This window comes from Hipposideros armiger, unplaced genomic scaffold (genome assembly GCF_001890085.2).
Source record: "Hipposideros armiger isolate ML-2016 unplaced genomic scaffold, ASM189008v1 scaffold_240, whole genome shotgun sequence".
In the NCBI taxonomy this organism is placed as follows: domain Eukaryota; kingdom Metazoa; phylum Chordata; class Mammalia; order Chiroptera; family Hipposideridae; genus Hipposideros; species Hipposideros armiger.
This window is the reverse complement of record NW_017731590.1, coordinates 1,049,021-1,070,452: the sequence shown is the minus strand read 5'-3', so window position 1 is coordinate 1,070,452 and position 21,432 is coordinate 1,049,021. Positions and strand designations below refer to the sequence as shown.

General features: G+C 40.0%; 1 protein-coding gene across 7 annotated transcripts in view; it reads left to right on the top strand.

Annotated features, from left to right (window-relative positions):
- NFIA (nuclear factor I A) overlaps window positions 1-21,432 on the top strand; it is a 382,454-nt gene that overhangs the window by 331,214 nt on the left and 29,808 nt on the right. For 4 of the 7 annotated variants that reach the window (XM_019655489.1, XM_019655491.1, XM_019655488.1 and 1 more), the window contains one exon: window positions 10,348-10,439. The exons of 2 other annotated variants lie outside the window; for them this stretch is intronic. In XM_019655489.1, the coding sequence (XP_019511034.1) occupies window positions 10,348-10,439 (92 nt within the window). Of the gene's footprint in view, window positions 1-6,176; window positions 7,295-10,347; window positions 10,440-21,432 lie in introns of those variants that run through there. One more of the 7 variants, XM_019655492.1, reaches the window with a different exon arrangement.

Here is a 21,432-nt window from a genome sequence, read left to right as displayed (position 1 = left end):
TAGGGGGAAGAGCTTTCCAAGCAGAAGGAACAGCCAGTAGAGCCTGGCATGTTTGAGGAGGAGGCCAGAGGCCGGTATGGTGAGCAGAGCGTGAAAGAGGAGGCGAGGTCAGAGACGGAAAGCGGATGAGTGTGGGAGCTCAGAGGGCAGGTAATGTAGATTCTTATAGGCCATTGGAAGGACTTTGGCATTTGTTCTAAGTCAGATGGGGAGCAGAGCGGTGATACTACCTAGGTTTTACCAGAAACACTTTGAACGCTTTGTTGAAAATAAATTGCAGGGGCAAGAACTGAAGCAGGGAGACCAGTTAAGAGGCCGTTGTTCTTGTTGTTTTTTTTAACAGTAAATATAAATAGTGTCTTCTACATGCCAGCTACTATTCCAGACACAAGGGATGCAAAAGTGAACAAAACAGACAGTCTCCTTCTCTTGTGGAGCTTACATTCTGGAGGTAGGGGACACAGAATAATTATAAGTAAATGAGGAAGTTAGGGGACGGTAAGTACAGTGGAGCAGACTGACACAGGGAGGAGGTGGCACACGAGTTGCTCATGACTTGCACCCACATGAGGGCAGCACGGGTGGTGAGAAATAGCTGAAAGGGAAAGCTGATAGGATTTACTGACGTACTAGATGTGGGCTGAGAAACAAAAACAAAAAACCTAGAGAAGTCAGCCAGAACGCCGAGATTTCTGACCTGAGCAACTGGAAGGATGGAGGTGCCATGAACTGAGATGGGAAACTGTAGGAAGATCAGTTTGGGGTGACAGATGGGAGTCACGAGTTTGGTTTGCCCATGTTTGAGATGCCTATTAGGTTTCTTACTGGTGAGACTAATTATAACAACATCCTGCCTGTCGCAGCTCTTTGCAGTTTACTGAGCTTTTCCACATGCATTATCTCATTAATTGGGAAGGGACCCCTTTTCAGACATGTAATACAATGAATGGATATTCCTAAGAGTCCTGAGGACATCTCAAGAAAAGGAGAATTCTCTCATTACGTCTGGGTCTATTGGGGGTGTGAGCATTCAAAGTGCACTGTTCTTTTTCTTATTCGTATTGTAAGACCCAATTTTTGCATAATAGTTTGGCACCAACACCACACTATAAAAATGGACTTTTCCGGAAAAGAAATTGAAGATTGGTATCATAGCCTAGAATCATAATGGAAAGAAAAAAAAAACACTTTTGAATTATCATGGAAGATAAAACGTGCATATTTTCCTGTTTTAAATTTATTAGGAACAGAAAAACTCAGTTTAAAAATGCATAGAGAGCCAGCCGAGTGGCTCAGTTGGTTAAGAGCGTGAGCTCTGAGCAAGCAACAGGGTCGCCGGTTCGATTCCCACATGGGCCAGTGATGTGCCCCAAGCTAAGCTGCCACTGAGCTGCCAACAGTGGCAGGATGGCTCACCTGGTGAGAGCACGTGCTCCTAACAACAAGGTTGCCGGTTCCACTCCCGCATGGGATGGTGGGTTACGCCCACCTGCAACTAAGATTGAACACGGCACCTTGAGTTGAGCGGCTGTGAGCTGCTGACGGGCGGCCGGATGGCGACTGGACTTGGAGCTGAGCTAGCTGCGCCCTCCACAACTAAAATGGAAGGACAACAACTTGGCTGTTCCCCTTCCCCAATTCCCCAATAAGATCTTTAAGAAAAAAAAAAAAAGCATAAAAACTCATAAACATTTCTGTCCATGCTTCCTTATCCTGTGAGGTCAGGATTTTATAGACAAGGAAACATTAGAAAGTGGAGGTTACTTTCCCAAGATTGTGCTTCCTGGTAGCTTAGTCAGGACTCAAACATAGACCTTCCTGTGCTCTTTCTACTACCTCACTCTGTAACTGAACCAATTACAAACCAGCGTGACACGATTTCTGGTTATCTGGGAGCCACAACTACTTGCTCATGTCTGAGATGAATAACAACAGCAAATTATTGAGCTTTTACTATATGTCAGGCACTTTAAAAGATGTTTTTAGATGTATTTTGTTTTAATCTTCACAATAATCCCATGAAGTAAATACTTTAAAAAGTAAATACCCTAATTGAGAAAGACAAGGTAGAGAGAGATAATTTTCTCACGGTCACTCAGGCAGGTATAGCATCGTGATTCACACTCAGCCACCTTGAATCTGTACTTCATACACTTGGCCATAGCATCCTAGGAGTATCTTTGCTTTAGCCCAAAGCCTCCATATGTTAGCAGTGAAAAGTCTATGGAAAAAAACAGAGGAAGATGTTGGTGGTCATTTATGCTCTAGAATGAATTTGATTCTTTTGCTGAAAGTAACTCTTATTATCAGGGAAAGGGAGAGAGCAGAAGATTTGTAGGGAGGTAAAGCAGTAACAGCAAAAAGATGATAAATAGGAGATGTCAATAAAGGGCTCTCCAGAGCTTGGACTGCTGGACTGTAAGTTGGTTCAGTCTCTTCAGGGGACAATTTAGTTTTTCATATATGTATTGATATATATAGCCATGCATGTAGTTGGACATGTAAACAAAGATTTACCATGATTGGATGACTTTAGCATTTTTCTTCAATTGTTTTAATATAAAGTACAGTGGAATTCTGGGGATTCCCCATCTTATTAGCTAAGCTTCCCCTTAGGGATCATTCTCTGGGTTGCTCCTACCGAGAGGGTAGCCTTTTAGACATTCACAGAGAGGTGAAGCCTTAGTTAAAGGGCTGGAAGTATTGGAATAAATAATATTGATTATGTTTATATAGAGAGGCTCAAAGAGGTTAATTGGCTTGCCAAGATCACATTTCTAGTAAGAGATTCAACAGATTCAGTCAAGAATTTTCTGAAAATTCATTTTCTATTGACTACATTGCACCACTGCAAAAATAAAAGTATTATTTGGGGTTTTCAGGTTTTGTTTGTGTTTATTATACTTAAGACTAAAAAGTACTGGAAGTCATTTTAAAATCACCCATTAAAAATCACCCTTCAGAGATAATTTTCTGTGCGTTATTTCCAGTCATCTTTTGTGCATATTTTAAATATAATTAATCATGATAGATATGTGCATATATGTATGTACATACATATATAGAGTTTTTCAATCTAATTCCATTTATTTTATTTCATTTTATAAACGTGGTGATGTCATTATTATTTTTTAATGTTTTTAGTGGCTACAAAATATTCCAACATATGGATAAAGCATTAACTTATAACTTGGTTCTAATTTGTTGTTCTTGTAAATAATGCTGTGATGAACATCTTGGAGCATAAATTTCATTCGTACTTTTAAGTATTTGTGGAGGACAAATTCCCAGAAGTAGGTTCCCTGAGTTATACTGCCTTTCGAGAGGCTGCAGAAGCCTTTCAAGAGGGGGTGATCCAATATATTGATCTTAATTTCTTTTTGAGTAAACCATAGCTGAATCCAGGGTTTATTTTTGTGGCTGTTTAATGTGACTTTCACCTGTGCCTACTTATATACGTTGTTGCTTCTGATCAATAAATATGTTCTATCAGTTGAACAACACACAGCATACACAGACAAATAAATGACAGTTATAGAGTTTGGATGAGCCATCAGACATAAATTTAAATGAGCTGAAACAAGGATATATCCTTATCCTTTAAAAATGTTATGAAAAAGAACACTGTAGGCAATTAAAGTAACCTGTATACAGGAAACGCTCATTGTAAAGCACCTCTTTAACACAGAGATTTTGGTAACATAAGGTCAAAGTGCCCCTGGTTTAGGGTTGCACTGGTCCCTTGCTCTCTGTGTGCACACATGACTTGTCTTATACCTTCCTTTCTGCACATTTTCCCCCAAATCATGATGTAGCTTGAACCCTTACCTCCCTATGAGGATCCTTAATATACGTACAAATACCAGCAGAGCAAGGCCATCTGGCTAAATTGATTCTTTTCATGATTTTTTATGAACTATTGGCACATTAGAGTTGTCATGCAAATTGTCACCATATATGTTAAGTAATGCTAATATATTAAAGTTAGAATTCACTAGCTTTTCAGGAAGAAAGCTTGTGTGGGTATGTTGTTCTGTAATAATTTACTAGTGATAAGTAGGCTTTTATTTCATGCCCTGAGGGCTGTGTCTTTTTTTTGTTGGTAACTTGTTTGTAGAGACTAAAGATTTGCAGAGCTAATAGAATGAAGTAACTGATTGCACAGATGTGATCAAAATAATGGAAATTCAGTGTGGTTATCGCCTGGATTTTAAACATCTGGATGAAACCTGTAATATCCATTCGATCATATGGGAATTTCTAAATCTCTGAATACTGGATCATGTGTAAGCAAAGGCTATCCATGTTTCCTTGGCTATATAATGATATAAATAATGCTAACTTAGGCCCTGTAAACTTGTCAATACCGATAGATTTCTTTGAACAAAAAACACTCTAGTATCCTCAATCATTTCTTTTGTGACCTTGCAAGAAATAGTGCTGTTCAAGTTCCTATATGAGTTCAACGATAGTGGGTTTCATTTAGAAATTACCAATCTATTTTCTCATACTTTCTGCATTTATTTTTTTAGAAATGAAAGTTTTCTCACAAAGCTTTTTTTAAAAAAAAATAACATGTGATAGTACAGTTAAGCGTCTAGAAACTATTTCCATTACGTATTTAGTCATCTCACTGTTTCAGATTGCAGCTGAATGCTTCCTCGTACATTTTTCCTTCACTGTCAGGTGTCACTGGTAAACACTTCATAAAACTGCAATTTGAGTACACGGGGATCTGTTCAAGTCTGCATTCTTAAACATGTTTTGATTACTTCTGTCCAATAACTAGCACATTGCTGGGCAGGTAGTGGAGTCACAGTAAGTCTTTTTGAATGAAATTGAATTTTTGACTAGTCATTTTCAGAGGGAAATTCCCCACACGTGAATATGTGTGAATTTCTGAAAACAAGGAAACATGTGAAGTGCATATTGATCCCTTGGCTATGAAGGAAAGGTTTAGAGTGTTGAGGATGTCTGTTTGCCTTAAGGGTGTTTAGAATGAAAATTTAGTCTTTGTTTATTTTGTAAGTTATTTCTTCCTCTTAAAAGAAAAATTAATTCAATAGACGTTTCCCCTCCATTTTCAAACATTCAGGTCTCTGATCCTTACATTTTTATCTTACCCTACTGTATGGCAAAATGTAGTTTGCAATGTCTCATCTTTTTTCCTTTCCCTCTGCAATTGATGCCTCCAATTCCTACCTCTGTTCCTTTGCTTGTGCTACTTCCTCGGTGACCCCTAATCTATTTAAACCTGTCAACCAACACATCTTTTACAGCTTGTCTCGAAACCCATCTCCATCTCCTCTGGAAAGCTTTTTCTGTTCTCATCTCTCTCCATGGGACTTGAACATTTTGAGGAAAGCAGTGTGGGTTGCACAACTTTGTATCTTCCACAATGCTCAACAGAGAGCCTGGCACAGACTATGAGTGTGTGTGTGTGTGTGTGTGTGTGTGTGTGTGTGTGAGAGAGAGAGAGAGAGAGAGAGAGAGAGAGAGAGAGAGAGAGATATGAATGAATATGACTATATTAAAACATCTCTCTTTGATTTCCTCCAGAGGTTAGACTTGGTGGAGTTTAAGGGAATGGCGAAAGGGATATCCACTCCTTTCAATAGTTGGAGCCTCTGATGAAACAGAACATAAATCTTCTCATCAAACTTCATGTCAGTTTGTAGACCGGACTGCCAGGGTTTAGGGGACTTATTGCTTCTGTGTCTGGAAGTAAATTCAGAACCTCAAAGTTCACCAGGCCTCTTAAATTTCCATCTCTGCCGAAGTGCCTCATTGTGCCGTATCCCCCGCCAGCCGTCACTCTCCTCAGGCAGTTCAGCCCCGTCTCAGGGGAACTGGCCACTCGGCCTCCTGTAGGCGTTCTGTGGGTACTGGAGGGGACTTCATCCACGAGGCAGCTCTCCTTCCACACTCATGCTCTATACACAAATCTATATGGATTTTCGCCCTTTTCTGCCTTTCAGTGAATACATATATTTCAGTGGTTGTTCAGTTTGAACAAGACCTTGAATCTGTCTGCACATACTATCAAAAAAGTGATGCAGACTCGTGTTTTCTACTCTGTCAGATTTGAGTGACTTTACTGATATGGTTTTTATCTGAAAGAATCATCAACTGACATTGGTACAGATACTTTAACATCTTAATATCTTTTTCTTCAGTCTTATTTTCCCCCAAACAGGAAAATTGAAAGCATCTTTATTCAAAACGATTGACTACCTTCTTAACGCTGTCATCAGTTATGATTTTTGGGTGAAGGCTATCGCAGACTCACAACTGATTCATCTGGAAATATCATGATTCTTTTATCCAGACACATCCCTAATTCCTTCTTCTCCTAAAAAGGAAAAAACAAAACAAAACCTGACACCCTGAGAACAACAAAAGTTGTGATTCTGTTTGGCTTGCAGGCAGTCAGCTACATCCACTTCAGAGGGCACAGCTGCCAAGCTTTCCCCGGGAACGCCCTTATGGTTGTTAAGAGCAACGTTAATAGGTGATCCCTGCCACTCTCCATGCTCACCCTACAATCCCACTCGAGATAGATTCTAGCACCCTTGGAGGCTCTGTAAAACTACTGCTTAGAAAAAAAGAACTGTTCTTGAAGCATTCCCCCAACTGATCATACCGACCAGGACTTACACTGCCTACGTGAAGGATTATTGAATTAGCAATGCATATGATAAGTGGGTAACACAGAAGAATGGGGTTTTCTGCACATGGACCAAATTCTGGTTTGGGACTTTGATCCTTACCATCGTGGTTAAGGCCAAACTAAGACTCTTGGATAATGTGAAGAAATACATTAGAAAGAAGAAAACTATGATCCTATTAGTGCAAATAAAAGCTGGTGGAAGCTTCTCATAGGAATGTTCTTCCATAATGGAAAGAAAATGGTCCATGATGAGATTGCTCATGTAGGTAAAATGGCTGCTGAAAAAAAAGCAAACACTTTGTTTCAGAAGCAGCCAAATAATCAATAATTTGATTTTTAAAAGTCATGTTTGCCACAAGGATTTCTATGATGAGATGATATAAGCAAATTGATTTCCCTGTTGACTTTATCAGAAAAATCATCAAATGCCCCTGAATCTTCCCTCCGGAATCCTGAAAAATCCCTACAATAACCTTCCCAGAAAGTTATTTTCTGGGATTCATGATTTCCTGAAGCCCTTCCTGCAGCATGTGATTATTGCCGTTATAAAGAAGGCAAGAATTATAATTAGGAAAGATATGAATGTGATATAATAGCACAGTAAACACAGTTGTATATAATTAATTACCACATTGCCCCCTTTACTTGATTTTATATTCATGTTGCAAGCTCTTAACTATGCATGTATAATTGATTCACTATGGTATATGTGGTTGTTTTAATAAAAAGTTTCAATTGAAGTTTTTGCTCAACAGTATAACTCCCTTATTCCACTGTTTCTTTGGGAAAATCAAATTCAACTTATGTCATATCATTTCTGGAACCACATCCTGTATAGATGAATACTCTGTCTATTGTAGTTGCAATAATGGAAGATGAGTCAGAATTTCTTTCTTCCTTCCCTTGTTTTTCCTGTGTCCTTGATTTTTTCCAGAAACTAGCTTTCTATAGAATAAACTTCCCTGGGTACCATTTGTTCCATTTGATGACTTGGATACTCAGGGGTTCACAGATTTTTGTAGTTGTAATATCCTTTTTTTTTTTTTAAATGCAAACACACTATCACCTCTCTTACCATTTAAAAACCAGAATAAATTTTGGAGCAGATTTAGTAGCCTCTGAGCACATTAAAGGCCCTCTGAGATGTTTTGAAACCAAGACTAAAAGGTTTGTCTTGTGCTTAAAGAAGGGAAAATATCCAATTTTTAGCCTTATAGTAATTTTGAATAGCTAAAATTATTTGTATGCTAAACCTCCTTTTAAATGCCAACATGTAGGTCAGACAAAAATAGAGAATGGGTTGTAATACAAACCTTTGTAGATTTAGAAAACTTACTATGGTCAGTGGAGAATTATCTTCACACAGACACATACACACACACACACACACACGCACACGCACATGCACACATGCTATGCATCCTGAGATCAGTCAGCATGCTTGTTTCTGATTAGTGCAAGTAAAAGCTATTGGAAGCTTCTTACAGGAATGTTCATCCATAATGTTAAGAAAATGGTCCATGGTGATATTGCTCATGTGGGTAAAATGGTCACTGAAAAAAAAGCAAACGGTATGGTAAAAATGTCATAAGAAATCCTACTACTCGTCTGTGATGACCAGTGCATACCTATGCACACAGCTCTACTAGGACCATCAAACCAAGGACTCACATTTCAGCTTCTGTCATCAACCACTTAGTCTTACTACCTTAGCATCTCTTGACACCTTTTTGTTCCTTCTTAATCTGCCTACCTGCTCACATGTAAAAGAACACTTTTTTTTCCCCCTAACGACTAACAGGTTTAATAGGTTACTTCATCTACTAACTTCCTCCATATCTCTCTCACATTCTCTTTGTGCCCTAGTGAAAAAAATTCACTACCTGGTAATTTTAGCCCAACATTTTCAATATAAAACTTTCTGTTGAGACTTATTAAAGTGTATCAAGCATATCAAAACAATAGACTGAATGAAGCAATTAATAAAGAGTATTGTACTGAGCTTTTAAAAAGTTAAATTTCCATTGTAACAGCTATACGATGTCAGAGGGGTAGTAGATTGGGGGGCAGTAGGCGGGTTATCACTTTGTGAGGAGTGTAAATGTCTAAACTATTACGTCGCTTTGTATACCTGAAACTAATGAAAAATAAATAAATTTCCCCCATACCACTGAGTGAGAGGCACATACAGAATGGCTAAATGCACAAGTATTTCTCAAATCTGTTCAAGTTAGTCTGACATAGAATGGGCCAGGGAGGAAATCAGTAGGTTTATATTGCTAGACAGTACAACACATCATACATTTAGATGGTTTCATATAAAGCTGTTACTGGACAAATCTTTCTGAAACAAATACTACAACAAACATTTTTTATTGATAGACATCAGAGGACCCTCATGTTCATTCTCTGTTGAGTGCTGGTTTAGTGCAGCCGTAGTACAGGACAGTCACAGATCTAAGTGGGTGACATAGCACTTCCCTAAGATGATGAACAGGACTTGGGCCACACTGCTGGAAAGTTTTTCTCTAGATGTGTTTAATAAGGGAAATAAGAAGTCTGAGCAGTTTTCAGTAAAACAGAAAATCAAAGTAGGAGAAGCTCATGATGTCAATAAGGCAAAACAAATCCGGGAAAGGACTTTGGTATTAGTCCCTCAATTACCTGTGTGTTCAAATTGCAAATCCCTTTCATCTTTTAGGTAATGTGTGTTTAGAGTTAGTCCAAAAAAGTTAGGTCTTTTACAAGTATTGTTAAGAAATGTGAAATTAAGCAATAGCCTATCTAAAAATTGTAGCCCAAAGACTGAATAAATCCTTGGAGTTTGTGGTAAAGAAGTGAACTATAGGACACCAAAATCCAAAATGTATGAGCCAATGAAACACCAAAGCCACTGAATTTTTTCTCACTAAATTAGAGTGACGCTCCTAAATAAAAATATTAAAAAAAATTTTTCTATGTACTGTGAAAATGATAGAAAACTGAAGTATGGTATCTGAAATTCCAGTGTGATATCTTGGTTTATATGGGGTCTTGAAGTGTGTGCCTGAAAGAAAGGGTTCTAGGATGGGAAGGCTACAAATGTTAATGTTTTAAGCACATTTTGTGCATCATAAAGATTCTAGACACAATCCCAGGCCTATAAAAGACAGCTTGTTCTAAACAGTTTTCCACTTCCTCTCTAGAGAGCCCTTATAATTCCTTCTGTAAGGACTCCTCTTCGATATGTAGTGATAGAGGCACAGGAACGTTTCATGATTTTTTGGAGTGTAATAGTGTGAAAAGCATGGTTGTAAAATGAACTGCTTTACTCCCCTTTCTACCTAATTTCTTTCCCCCTGTGCTTTACAAACTAGGATACCTCTTTCTGACCCAAGAGCTCGTGTTTAACTCAGAAATTATACTTTGCAAATGTCCTGCATGTTCTAATTTGTTATGATGTAAGGAGAAAAGAGCTTGTCTGAGCACCAGTTTCAACGGTCTTTGGAAGCCAACACCCCTTCCCTTTTTGACTGTCTAAAATGCCCTTGCTAGCAGCCAGATCCCTTTGCTAGCTCCAGTGTTTGCACATTTCCTTGTTAATCAGCTGCGTAGACTCAGAGACTGTGTGTTTTGGTGTTGTTTGTGTGTGCAATCTCGTGCTGCTTCCTGAACGCATGTGTCCCTTCCCTTCACAGCCTACTCGACACCCAGCACCTCCCCCGCAAACCGATTCGTCAGTGTTGGACCACGGGATCCAAGCTTTGTAAATATCCCTCAACAGACACAGGTGGGCCGCTCTCATCTTTTCTGTATGTGGTGCAGCTTGTTTTATTTATCAGGTGCTTTGTAACTGGTCTTTCGGCACAACAGGCTGCATTTCCCAGCCCCCTGTTTGGTCCCCTTTCCTCCCGACCCCACCCGCCCCCGGCCCTTCAGCCACATTTCCATATGTTCTCAGAAATTTTGGAAAACGTTGCCTGCCATTTTTGCTTCTCGTATTGAGGGGGTAGAAGAGGAGGGCTTCTGGGCCAGAACTGCTTTTGCTATGGCAAAAAATAATATTTTGCAGTGCTAGATGGCGTGTGTCTCTCCTCTTCTAGGAATCCGTGTCTCCCCACATGCAAGGAGACAGAAGTAGGCCCCTACTGAACCTGGAATATAAGCTGTGGCTGCCAGCGACATCAGAGTGCCTGCTGGCAATGGGGGAACCAACCACTCTTCCGTATTCATTATAGGGTCTCCAGGAACCTGGCAAACTTTCTCAAAGAAAGGGTTTATGAGCCCTATTAAGTTGCTGGTGTTGGTGCAGAAAAAGGAGATGTTTGTTACTGGCTACGCTGGTACTGGGGGGCAAGGTGCAATGGGGTGGGAGGGGGGTGGTTGTGTGTATAATGTCATATTTTGAGTTAGGTGATTGAGAAAAGAGTATGCCAGGATATCGAGAGCTTTTTTTTCAATAGATAGTTGTGTTTTGTGCTAGTATAGGTCAAGGAGAAGAAATCTCTTTTAAAAGTTTTGAAATGGCTGCTGCTTATTGGGAAACAATGAAAGACTTTTGTAGTTCAAAGGTAGTGGATGTAGAGATATTAAGGGGTTTGTGAAACAGAATTAGATTCCAGTTTTGAAAGAAACTCCTCTCTGATTTCCTAATTAGAACATGACCATATTTTATCATAATTGACATAAAGAAAATATTTTCTCTGTGAGGTTCTCAGCATGGTAGTTGAAAAAAATTCTCCAAGGTATTTTGTGCATATGCCTGGATGTGTTGTCTCCAAATGCCGGAGTTCTAACTACTCATCTCTGTTTGTAAGACTATGACCAGGTGCTTAGGAACGAGCTAGGTTTGCCTTCCTGGGTCCATTTGCTCTCTCTGAGGAGAGTTTTAGTTTATTGCTGTGTCAACAGCACGGGTTAAACTGCATTGCATCTGAAGCCTTCCTTACACTGAAGCAGGGTCACAGAAAGTACAGCTCAGAGGAGGCAGCTGGGAAGAGGGGGGGAGCAAAACAGGGACGGAGAAAGTTAACTCTTGAATTTCCCACTTCTGCTCTTTCTTCTGAAACGGGCCTATACATGGCGTCTGGGATTAACATCTCCTATTCAGTACCTCCCATAAAATTGTTCAAGTTTATTGCTTATTTTCCCAATACCTTCAAATGCTTAACTGGTGAATTTGAAGTTGGATAATTACCTCGAATGCATTAAAGTAGAAGAACATTTCATTTTGTTCTTTGGGTTCACATGTTCAAGTTCAGTGGGAGGGGAAAACTGGGGACAGTGGCTCTAATATTGGATGATTTCTTTTCTCAAAGCTCCAGTGTGCTCAGGTTACTGCATCAAAAACCTCAAAAATGCAGTTTGGAAATGTCCTGTTCGTATTTTACATAGTATTTTTTATATAAACTGTGGTTCACAGCCCTCAAACTGTACCCCGTGTTCCATTCAATATGTTTCCTTATAATCAAAACGTGTTATATTCCGATATGGCTTTGTTTCACAAATGCCTTATTTAACCCATAAGCTGGGTCTTCATGATGTTGACCACAAAAATTCAATTCTTAAAAATCCAGATTTTCCACGCATCTGGATGAATGATGTCATATAGACCCAGTATTGGCATCTGGGACTGAATTTTTTGGTTTTCATTAAATATTTGGCATCATAGGGACAACAGCTTAAATGCTTTTTATCACAGTGACACCTGCCACATTTGGCTTGAAAAGACATCCCCAATTGTCTTATGAGAAGCTGTGATAACGGAGTTGTCATTTTTTCATATATATATATATATATATATATACACACACACACACATACATATATATATATATATATATATATATGAGGGAGAGAGAGAAATTATGTGCTCAAAATATTTTAATTTTAAGGTGTATATATTAACTCTTTAAAAACCACTTTAAGGAACCATTAAAGTGTTAGACATATATAGATAATAAGAATAATAATATGCTTTTTTAAAAAGCTCTTTTTGAGAACATGTTAGTTCAGAAAAGGGATTTTTTATAGGAATTTTCTAAAATATAATTTGAACATGGCCTGTAGATGAGTAATTTGCTAAGCAAGCTTGCATTTTTTTGTATATTGATGCTTTTGATAATAAGGCATGGAATTTGTATTAATTGAATTACAGGGACAGTTTTCTGGGAAAACAAAATTTGCTTTCTACCTTTGGAGAAGTAAACACTGAAGAGCCACCCAAGCAGATACTTGAGCTTTATAAATGCAAAGGAGACATCTTGTGCATAAATTCATAAACAAATGTAAAATAAATGACCTCCCTTTCTCCCAAAGACTGGTGCTCAATGGAAATCTCTTCAAATGTGTGAAGCATCAAACTATTGTATTAAAGGCAGATTATATGTGGTCTCTGTTTTTTCTAGCAAATTGAACTTGAACTAATGTAAGCAGTTTTCAGTTTATTATAAGACCTTTCTTTAAAAAAGAGTTCATTGATTATATATAGCCTCTTTATTGAGCATTTTTACGTACTAACTACCGTAGGTAATTTATCCAACTAACCTTTACAACCACCCAAAAAGGTAGATATAATTTTCTCCACTTTATAGATGTGGAAACTGAGACCTAAAGAGATTATTGATTTTCTCAAGGCCATACAGTGGTAAGGAGTGGAGCAAGAATTTGTACCTAGCTCAGTCTAACTCCAAGGCCTATGCTCTGTAACCACTGTACTGTACTGGCTAATGAGCTGGTGGGCACCTTGCCCTGTGGCTATTCAGAGACGATACTCAACTCTCAGGAATACTACTGGCATATTCCCTACTTCTAAATCTGAGATTGTATTAAAACCTAATCATTAGTATATACCCAAAAGAATTGAAAGCAAGGTCTCAAAGATACATTTACACTCCCATGTTCTTTGCAGCATTATTCACAATAGCCATTAGGTGGAAGCAACCCAAATGTCCATCGATAGATAAATGGATAAAATGTGGTGTATAGATTTCATTGTGTATCTACCATTTTGGTATGGTATAATACATATTATTCAGCCTTAAAAAGAAAGGACAGTCTACAGTATGCTACAACATGGATGAACCTTGAAGACATTATGCTAAGTGAAATACGCCAGTCACAAAGGGACAGATGCTGTATGATTCCACTTAAGTGAAGTACCTTGAGTTGTCAGATTCGTAGAAACAAAGTAAAACAGCACTTGCAAGTGACTGGAGAAAGGGCAGAATGGAGGGTTACTGTTTAATAGTACAGAGTTTAAGTTTTGCAAGATGCAAGAGTTCTGGAGATGGATGGTGGTGATGGTTGCACAACATTGCGAATGTACTAAGTACCACTAAACTGTACACTTAAAAATGGTTACGATGGTAAATTTTAAAAATGTAATCATTAGGTAAACTCTTAACAGCCCTTTCACCTCTTAAGAATCTAAAATTCTGCAAAACAGTCAAGAAAATTGGACTGTTTATCAAAAAAACCCCACTGTAATTGTGTGCTGACCTCTCTGAGGTCATTGTCATGTCCAGCACATAGTGGGTAGTCAGCATTTATTGGTTGACTCTAAATGATTCATGAGGAAGTTTAAAAATAAGGACTTTTCCTTATTAAAGTCATGATACATGTTAATTGTGGAAAATACAGATGGGGAAAATAATAAAAATCACTTGTAGTCCTACTGTTAACATTTCTGTATAAATCCATCCAGGCTGTTTCTATGCATACAAATAGATTGCAAAAATGAGATCATATTATATACACTGTTTGGTAACCTGCTGTTTCTTCCCCTTAACAATATATTATGGCCTTCTTTCCATGTAAATTGGAAAAATTGAATATTGGCTTTTATTGCACCTATTCATCATCTGTAATGATTGGTAGGGAAAGATAACATGGATAATTGAAAGCCATTTTTCCTCCTCCTTCCCTTCCAGTCTATTTTTTTCTCCTGGGAATTCCTCCCTTCACTGAGACAGAATTGCCTTCTCTTTCGCCTTGCCTTGAGCTAGTTTTCTTTCAGAATGCCTTTCAATTGCATTGTATATCTCACCCCAGCGTTGGGCTCTGTTCGAACATTCTTGCCAAGTTATCTGTCCCATTCTTCCGCCTCACTTGTCTGCTACCTCGGCCACTATCATTATTTGTCTCTCATTCACCTCCTCCTCCTCTGTTTTGTACCTCATCATTAACGTGGGGGGTGGCTACCTTCCTACAGCCTTGAGAACACCCATCTATTCTGAGAAATCATGACCACTCGTCCCACCCCAAATCTCATTTTTCAACATTGCCCCATGACAGTGGATATTAACATATAGAAAAATCTCCAGGGCATAAAGTATTTACTTCACTTTGGACACTATTAATGTCCCCTGCACGCCCACTGAGTGATATAATATAATAGAGAACATGCCATCATCTCAGATAGCAGAAAGCCAGTGGCCATTTCAATTGCATCTCATAATTTAATCTGATCCCTGAAAATGAGAGCCATTAAGAGGAGGCATTTATTTAGAGAAAAAAATGTTAATATTTCATCATCAGGTAATAAATAGAAATACCAATTCCCACACAGAAGGACTGAGCAAAGAACTCATTTTGATTCAGGTTCTAGTTTAATCACAATGTTCAAATAAAATGCTTAACCTGCAGAACTTCAATGAGGACTAATTCTTTAAAATGAAAAATGAGTGCAAACAATATTAAAAACAGGCATTTCTTCCCTGCCACCAAAATCTATCACTGTTCTGCATCAACAGAATTGTGGTATCTGAAATGCTATTTAAAACCAAATTACCATTTGGGTTATTAGAAGGATCGCTTGGCATGGCATGGGCTTGATTTGTTGACAAAAAAGCACAGGTGCTGTAACCTTTGCTTAATAAATCACTTAGCTGCCTGACTTGCTTTTACTGTGACTCTGCCTTTGCCTCATGAAATTTACAAATGTATGTACAAGCCACACACTTCACTGTGTGGGGAAACCAGCTGACCAGGAGAGGTGTCTGCATAGCTTGGTTATGAGCATGGCACTAACTCTCTGCCTTTGGTGGCAGTGCACAAGGGATGAGTGGAGGTGGCCAATATGGAGAGCATTCTGATATGTTGCCGTTTGGTGGGTCATATTCCTGAAGCTCTGTCTGAGAAACCAAAACCTAGGTAACCTGCAAAACTCTTCCTAAGTTCCTTTCTTCACTCATTCATTATTTCTTACTATACTCCCAACACCTACATCATGTGCTACTCGAGTTGTTGAAAGTCTCGTGGGAGAAACAGAACAATAGTAATGACTGTGATCACATTAATAATGCAGCATGATACCAGGTGCAATAAGGATTTGCCTAAGAGGCTATGAGAGTTGGGTAGAACTTTCCAAAGAGTGGTAGGAGCAGAAAAGGCTAGATACTTTCTCTGTCCTTGTCTAACTTTGATCTGATGATATGGTTCTGGCCTGATGAAAAGGTTCTTATACCTTTTTTTATGTACTTTTCATTTTTGACCATTTATCCATGAGCTGGTGGATAGATAAGACTTTAGCCCACCCTAAGAAGAGAGACATATTGAGTTCTGTCTTCTCTGGACCAAGCAGATGAATTAGAATCGTTCCCTGCTGCTGGCATAGCAGCCAGTAGCCCCCTCACCCCTCAGTTCCAAGAAACACACCCTCCTTGTGTAATATCCTCACCCAGGGCACTGAGCTCACTTGATATTGCACTTCAGTTAGCTGAAGCCATTGCCTGCCTCCTCCCCCACCCTGACCCAAGCAAGCTGCCTGCCTGTAGGAGGTTAGGTACCACACAGAAATTCAAGGAGCAGCTGGGGAATTGCAAGGGCAAGAAACTCAGATTTCCTTAGAGGAAAAAAAAAAAAAGGATCCTCCCCCTTCTAGTTAGAACTGGATTTGAGCATTTTAGTTACAAGTCCACACAACTGTAGACTCCCGAGATTGGAGAGGGGTGGCAGATAAAATTCCATTTACTCCTGACTGTGAAAAAAGCTCATTGGTTAAACTGGTATCTGTGTTAAACATCCACGTGTGCCAGGCCCTGTGACTCAGAGCCCTCTAAGGTTGGTGCTCGTATCCCTAAGTTACAGATGAGGAAACTGAAGTTTCGGAGGAGTACACTTGTCCCATCGTAAATGAGGTAGCCAGGGCTGAACCAATCTGCCTCTGAAACATCTCTTTCACAAATGCCATCAGCATCCTTCATTATTTAGAGTAAAACGTTACCGACCATTTTCTTTTTAAGATGGTCTGTGATTGATTCATCCTCTTCCATCAAGGAATCAGATGCCTAGAAATTGGGTCCTGTGAGATAGGACAGATGCTGCTCTTGGTTCTTCTGAAGACCTGCCCCAGTTTCCTATTAGTTCATGCGTCTGTAAAATCAGGACTGAGCTCACTCTCTCATCCTGCCTGGGAAAAGACCTTTTACTAATGATCTTAATCTGCATCTGTGAGAACAGCTAGCCTCTGCCCAGAGACCAGATAGCAGAGCAGCTGAGATTGTGGGCTTTCTTTTCAGATCTTGGTTGGAGCTTGATTCCATCACATAGAAGTAGTATGTGTTTCTTTTTGTTGTTGTTGTTATTTCTTTCTCTATTTTTTGTTGTTGTTGTTTTGTCAGTTCAATTTTTCTAGCCTGGTTTATTAACTGTAAAATGGGGATAAATAAATAAATATATATATATATATATATACACACACACATACATATACATATACACATATATATACATATATATACGTGTGTGTGTGTATATATATATTAATTACACATACATACATGCACCTCCTGTGGCTAGTTTGAGTCTTAAATTCTGCAAATATGTAGGAAGTAAATGCTTGACACTTCTTAAACACTTAACAAATGATAGCTTTTATTATAGGTCTGATAACTAAACTCATATTTAAATAGTACTTCTGGATTATGAAGTATTTTCTCATTTGATCTTAAGAACAACTACTTCAGAAATAGGCAGAGCCGTTATTATTGTTTTCCCCATTATACAGATTTCAAAACTGAGGTTTAAAGAAGGGACTTCCCCAAAACCACATAGCCAGGGGTCAGGAGAGCCAGGACACAAAGCCACTTCTGATTCCAGAGCCCACAGTACCTTCCTTGTCCCCGCCTGGGAAGGACTTGTGTGAGCCTTTTAGCACGTCCCTATGTGCCGCTATGTGGATATGGGCAGAGGCTACTTGCCAAATGTTGGGTCTAAAGCAACCATCTAGCAAATTAGGACAACCCTCCCCGCCCCCACAAGATCATAACCCCATGGATCCTTCCATCAAACACCTGCCCTAAAGGTATCCCACAAACCTGATTCAATTGGTCACATCTATTCTGCGCACACCATTTCTCCCCTTAAGCTAAATTGGGCCCCAAGGAAGAAGAGACTTCCTCAGGGGAGACAATATCTCTGAGAGGGGTAAGGACTGGCAGCAAGTGAAGGTACCCCCCCCCCCAGAATCTGAAGCGAAAGGCGGTGCCTGGTCATTTTTTCTCTTAAGTTCTCAGCTCCAGTAGTAGTTGTTGAATAGTAATAGCAACACCTCGCTGAGATGAGTGACTCATGCAATCTGCCACGCCACCCCCCACTTCTGTGGGCAGCAGCGGATCCTCCTAGCTTCCCATCTCCCACACCAACCTGTAATTTCTTGACACGTTCTCTTCACATATACTTGGCAGCTGACTCACTGACAGGCTATGAGACACTCTTAAAATAAATTTTTCAATAAACAGACCTTTGTCTTTCAAGTTTTAATTTGGCAGCACATTTGAGATGTCCTCAGCCACACACTTCACTCCTGAACTACGTGAGAGCATCAGTTCTGGGTTTTGGTCTTTTTCTCTCTCAGTTCTCATACTTGGGTAATCCTGTCACCTGTAATCATGTTTTGATTGGGTTTTCTCCTCTTTCTTTGTTTTTTGCCTTGCTCCAAAAAGATTTGGGGAAGCTTCTTTGTTGAAGCAAATTGGTGATTGTTGAAAGAATTAAGATGCCTACATGGGAAGGACACACAATAGGTGCTCAATAAATGTTGGTTCCTTTCTTGCTTGCTTTTCATACAGTTGTGCGATGTATAATGATGTTTCGGTCAACAGTGGACCTCATATATGACGGTGGTATACCATCCAGCCAAGGTGTGTAGTAAGCTACACCATCTAGGTTTGTGTAAGTGTGCTGTTTGATGTTTGCACAATGATGAAATCGCCTAATGATACATTGCTCAGAATGTATCCCTGTCGTTAAGCGGTGCATGACTATGTTAAAATGAGATCAGTGGCCATGGAGAGGGGGAAGATAAGAGAGGGAGGTTCCACAGGAAATTTGAGGTTTCATGGAGAAAGAAGGGAAAAGACTAAAAATCTAGTATCCATTAAATAAGCCTTTGGGCTTGTGGGAAAAGGGGGAAAGAAAATGAAGTTGAGGGGGAAAGTTGAAAAAGAAGCTGTGAATTGGTGTAGAGCACTGAAAGGAGTTCTATCAGAGTTTGATGATAGCCTTGCAATGTAGTCAGAAAACCACAGTATCAACTGCAGAATTGCTGTCAAAGTTTCCAGTCCTTACATGGGTCTTGATAATCATGCTCCTGATCAGTGGAAGCTCCAGGATACTGAGGGAAATGTTCTTGGTGTCCATGATCTGGTTTCTTTAGGGGACCTAGGAAAAAGTCGTGAGTTGGAGAGGAGGATAGACCTATTTTCACATGCTGGCTGTGGCATTTATCTGAATGATCTTGGACATATTATGCTTTGAAATTCAGTTTTCTTATCTATGAAATGAAGGCAATAATAGTATGTACCTCACAGGAGAAAACCCAATTAAGTGTGGCCTAACCCAATAAGGGTTATTTTTTTCACATAACAATAAATCTGTTGGTGAGTGGTTTTGGCATTGTTTTAGCTGTTACATGATGCCAGCAGGAACCCATGCTCTTTCTTGCATTCTGCTCTACCGTCCTTAGCATCCACATGCTTGGTGCCTCTCATTGCAAAATAGCTGCTGTAGCTCCAGACATCATACCCATATCATTCCCTATTATTCCTCTTATATCAGTGAACAAAGACCCTGCCATGTTCCTTCCTATGTCCTGTTAGCAAATTTCTATTTAGGTCTCATTGATTAAAACTGGTCACATTTTAACCTTTAGCTGCAAAGGATGCTGGGAAAGCCAGCATAGAATTATCTTGATTGGCTAAAATTATGATCCATTACCCAGGGCTGGTCACATTGTCCTCCCTAAACAGAATTGCCCCAAGAAAGAAGGGGTAATAGATAGTAGGTAGACTGTTAACAGTATCAGCCATATTCTCTTTTTTTCCATTCCCTGATAGGTTTCATGCACTTTTCAGCTCCTGTTGTTTGCACTCGACTCCTTTAATCTCTTGTTGCTTTTCTTCTTACAGTGCCTTTCCTGCACACTCTCTATGTGCCTAGGAAACGTGTATGCTGTGTGTGTATATGAGTGCTGTGGTGATTGTCTCATTTCAGTCCTCTGTTTGAGTCCAGGATTTAGGCAGAAGTACTGGGGTTTTGTGCAGACAGCTCCCATGGGGCTGGGTCAGTGTTCTCCTGGTAAACTTGACCTCCGAAAGGGCTGAGTTGGAGAACATGTGCCTTTGTAATTGCAGGGGAACTCTGTGAAACAGTGCCCTCGGTATGCCCTCCCAGGTGCTTATCAAACAGTCAGCAATAGGTTCTGGGTTTCTCTTTTATGACTTGGAACCAGATGCTTCCTTTGCAAAAGAAAAGAGCCTGGTATTGCTGAGCTTGAGTCAACAGAGTTCAGAGAACAGGAAAACTAGTTGATTGGCCCTGCAGTGGGAACTCCGAGGCAAGAAGGCAATACAGGTGGTGTTGCCACTTTCCACAAAGCCCCAGCCTGTGAAAATCTCATGCCTGAGGAATTCGCTTTCCCAAATGTTTCTGCACTCTAACCACGGGCTGGGCATGTGAGGAGAGAGTCCTTTCGGACACGGGCTTTCCCAGGCCTTCAAATGTGTCTGAGGCCTTGAAGGTCCCACGAACGCAGTTTCAATGCCAGAGCCTATTGTTTAATGTGAGATTCTCAAAGATCTCACAGGAGTTCTCAGTGATTCTTCCTGCCCACTTTTCTCACACCCCCTTGTTTATCTTCCTGTTTTGTTTTGTTTTATTGAAGATGAAGGCACATTCTTTTATCAGTGGCCTCTCTTTTTGGGATATAGCCTTTCAATGAGGCCTATTCATTGAGTTACAGCCTGCAATACACGCCTCCCCAGAATATTTGCATGAGAATTTTTCCTTAGGCTTCACATTGCTTCCTTTACAGCAGAGATGAAATAACTTAGCACTTCTAATTGGCTTTTCACTTTCCAAATGCTTTACACATTAACTAATGAATCCCATGGGCTTATGATAATCTGGAGCCCTGTGTTGGAGCTGGGACACTGGGTTCACTGGGTTAGGACGGGCTGTCCTGGCCCTGTGTTCCTCGCCCTGGTGCCCTCCCCCCCCCCACCCCCCAGAGTCTGAATGTGTTGGGATAATGGAGCTGCAGCACAGGCCCGGGTACCCTCAGTACAGGGCAGCCTTGGCCTCCACAGCACCGCCTTAATCGTGTGGGAAGTGCACAGCGCTGCCTTCCGAGGCTGGACATGCTGCGCGTCTCTTGTTGCCTTGAGTAGTTGAGGGAAATTTAAGGCCAGCCCTCATGTCACGTGGCATCTGCCCTGTCAAGCACAAACCCCTTCCAAGGATTCCTGGCTGTAAGGGGTGGGGAGGAGGAGTACGGTGCGGGG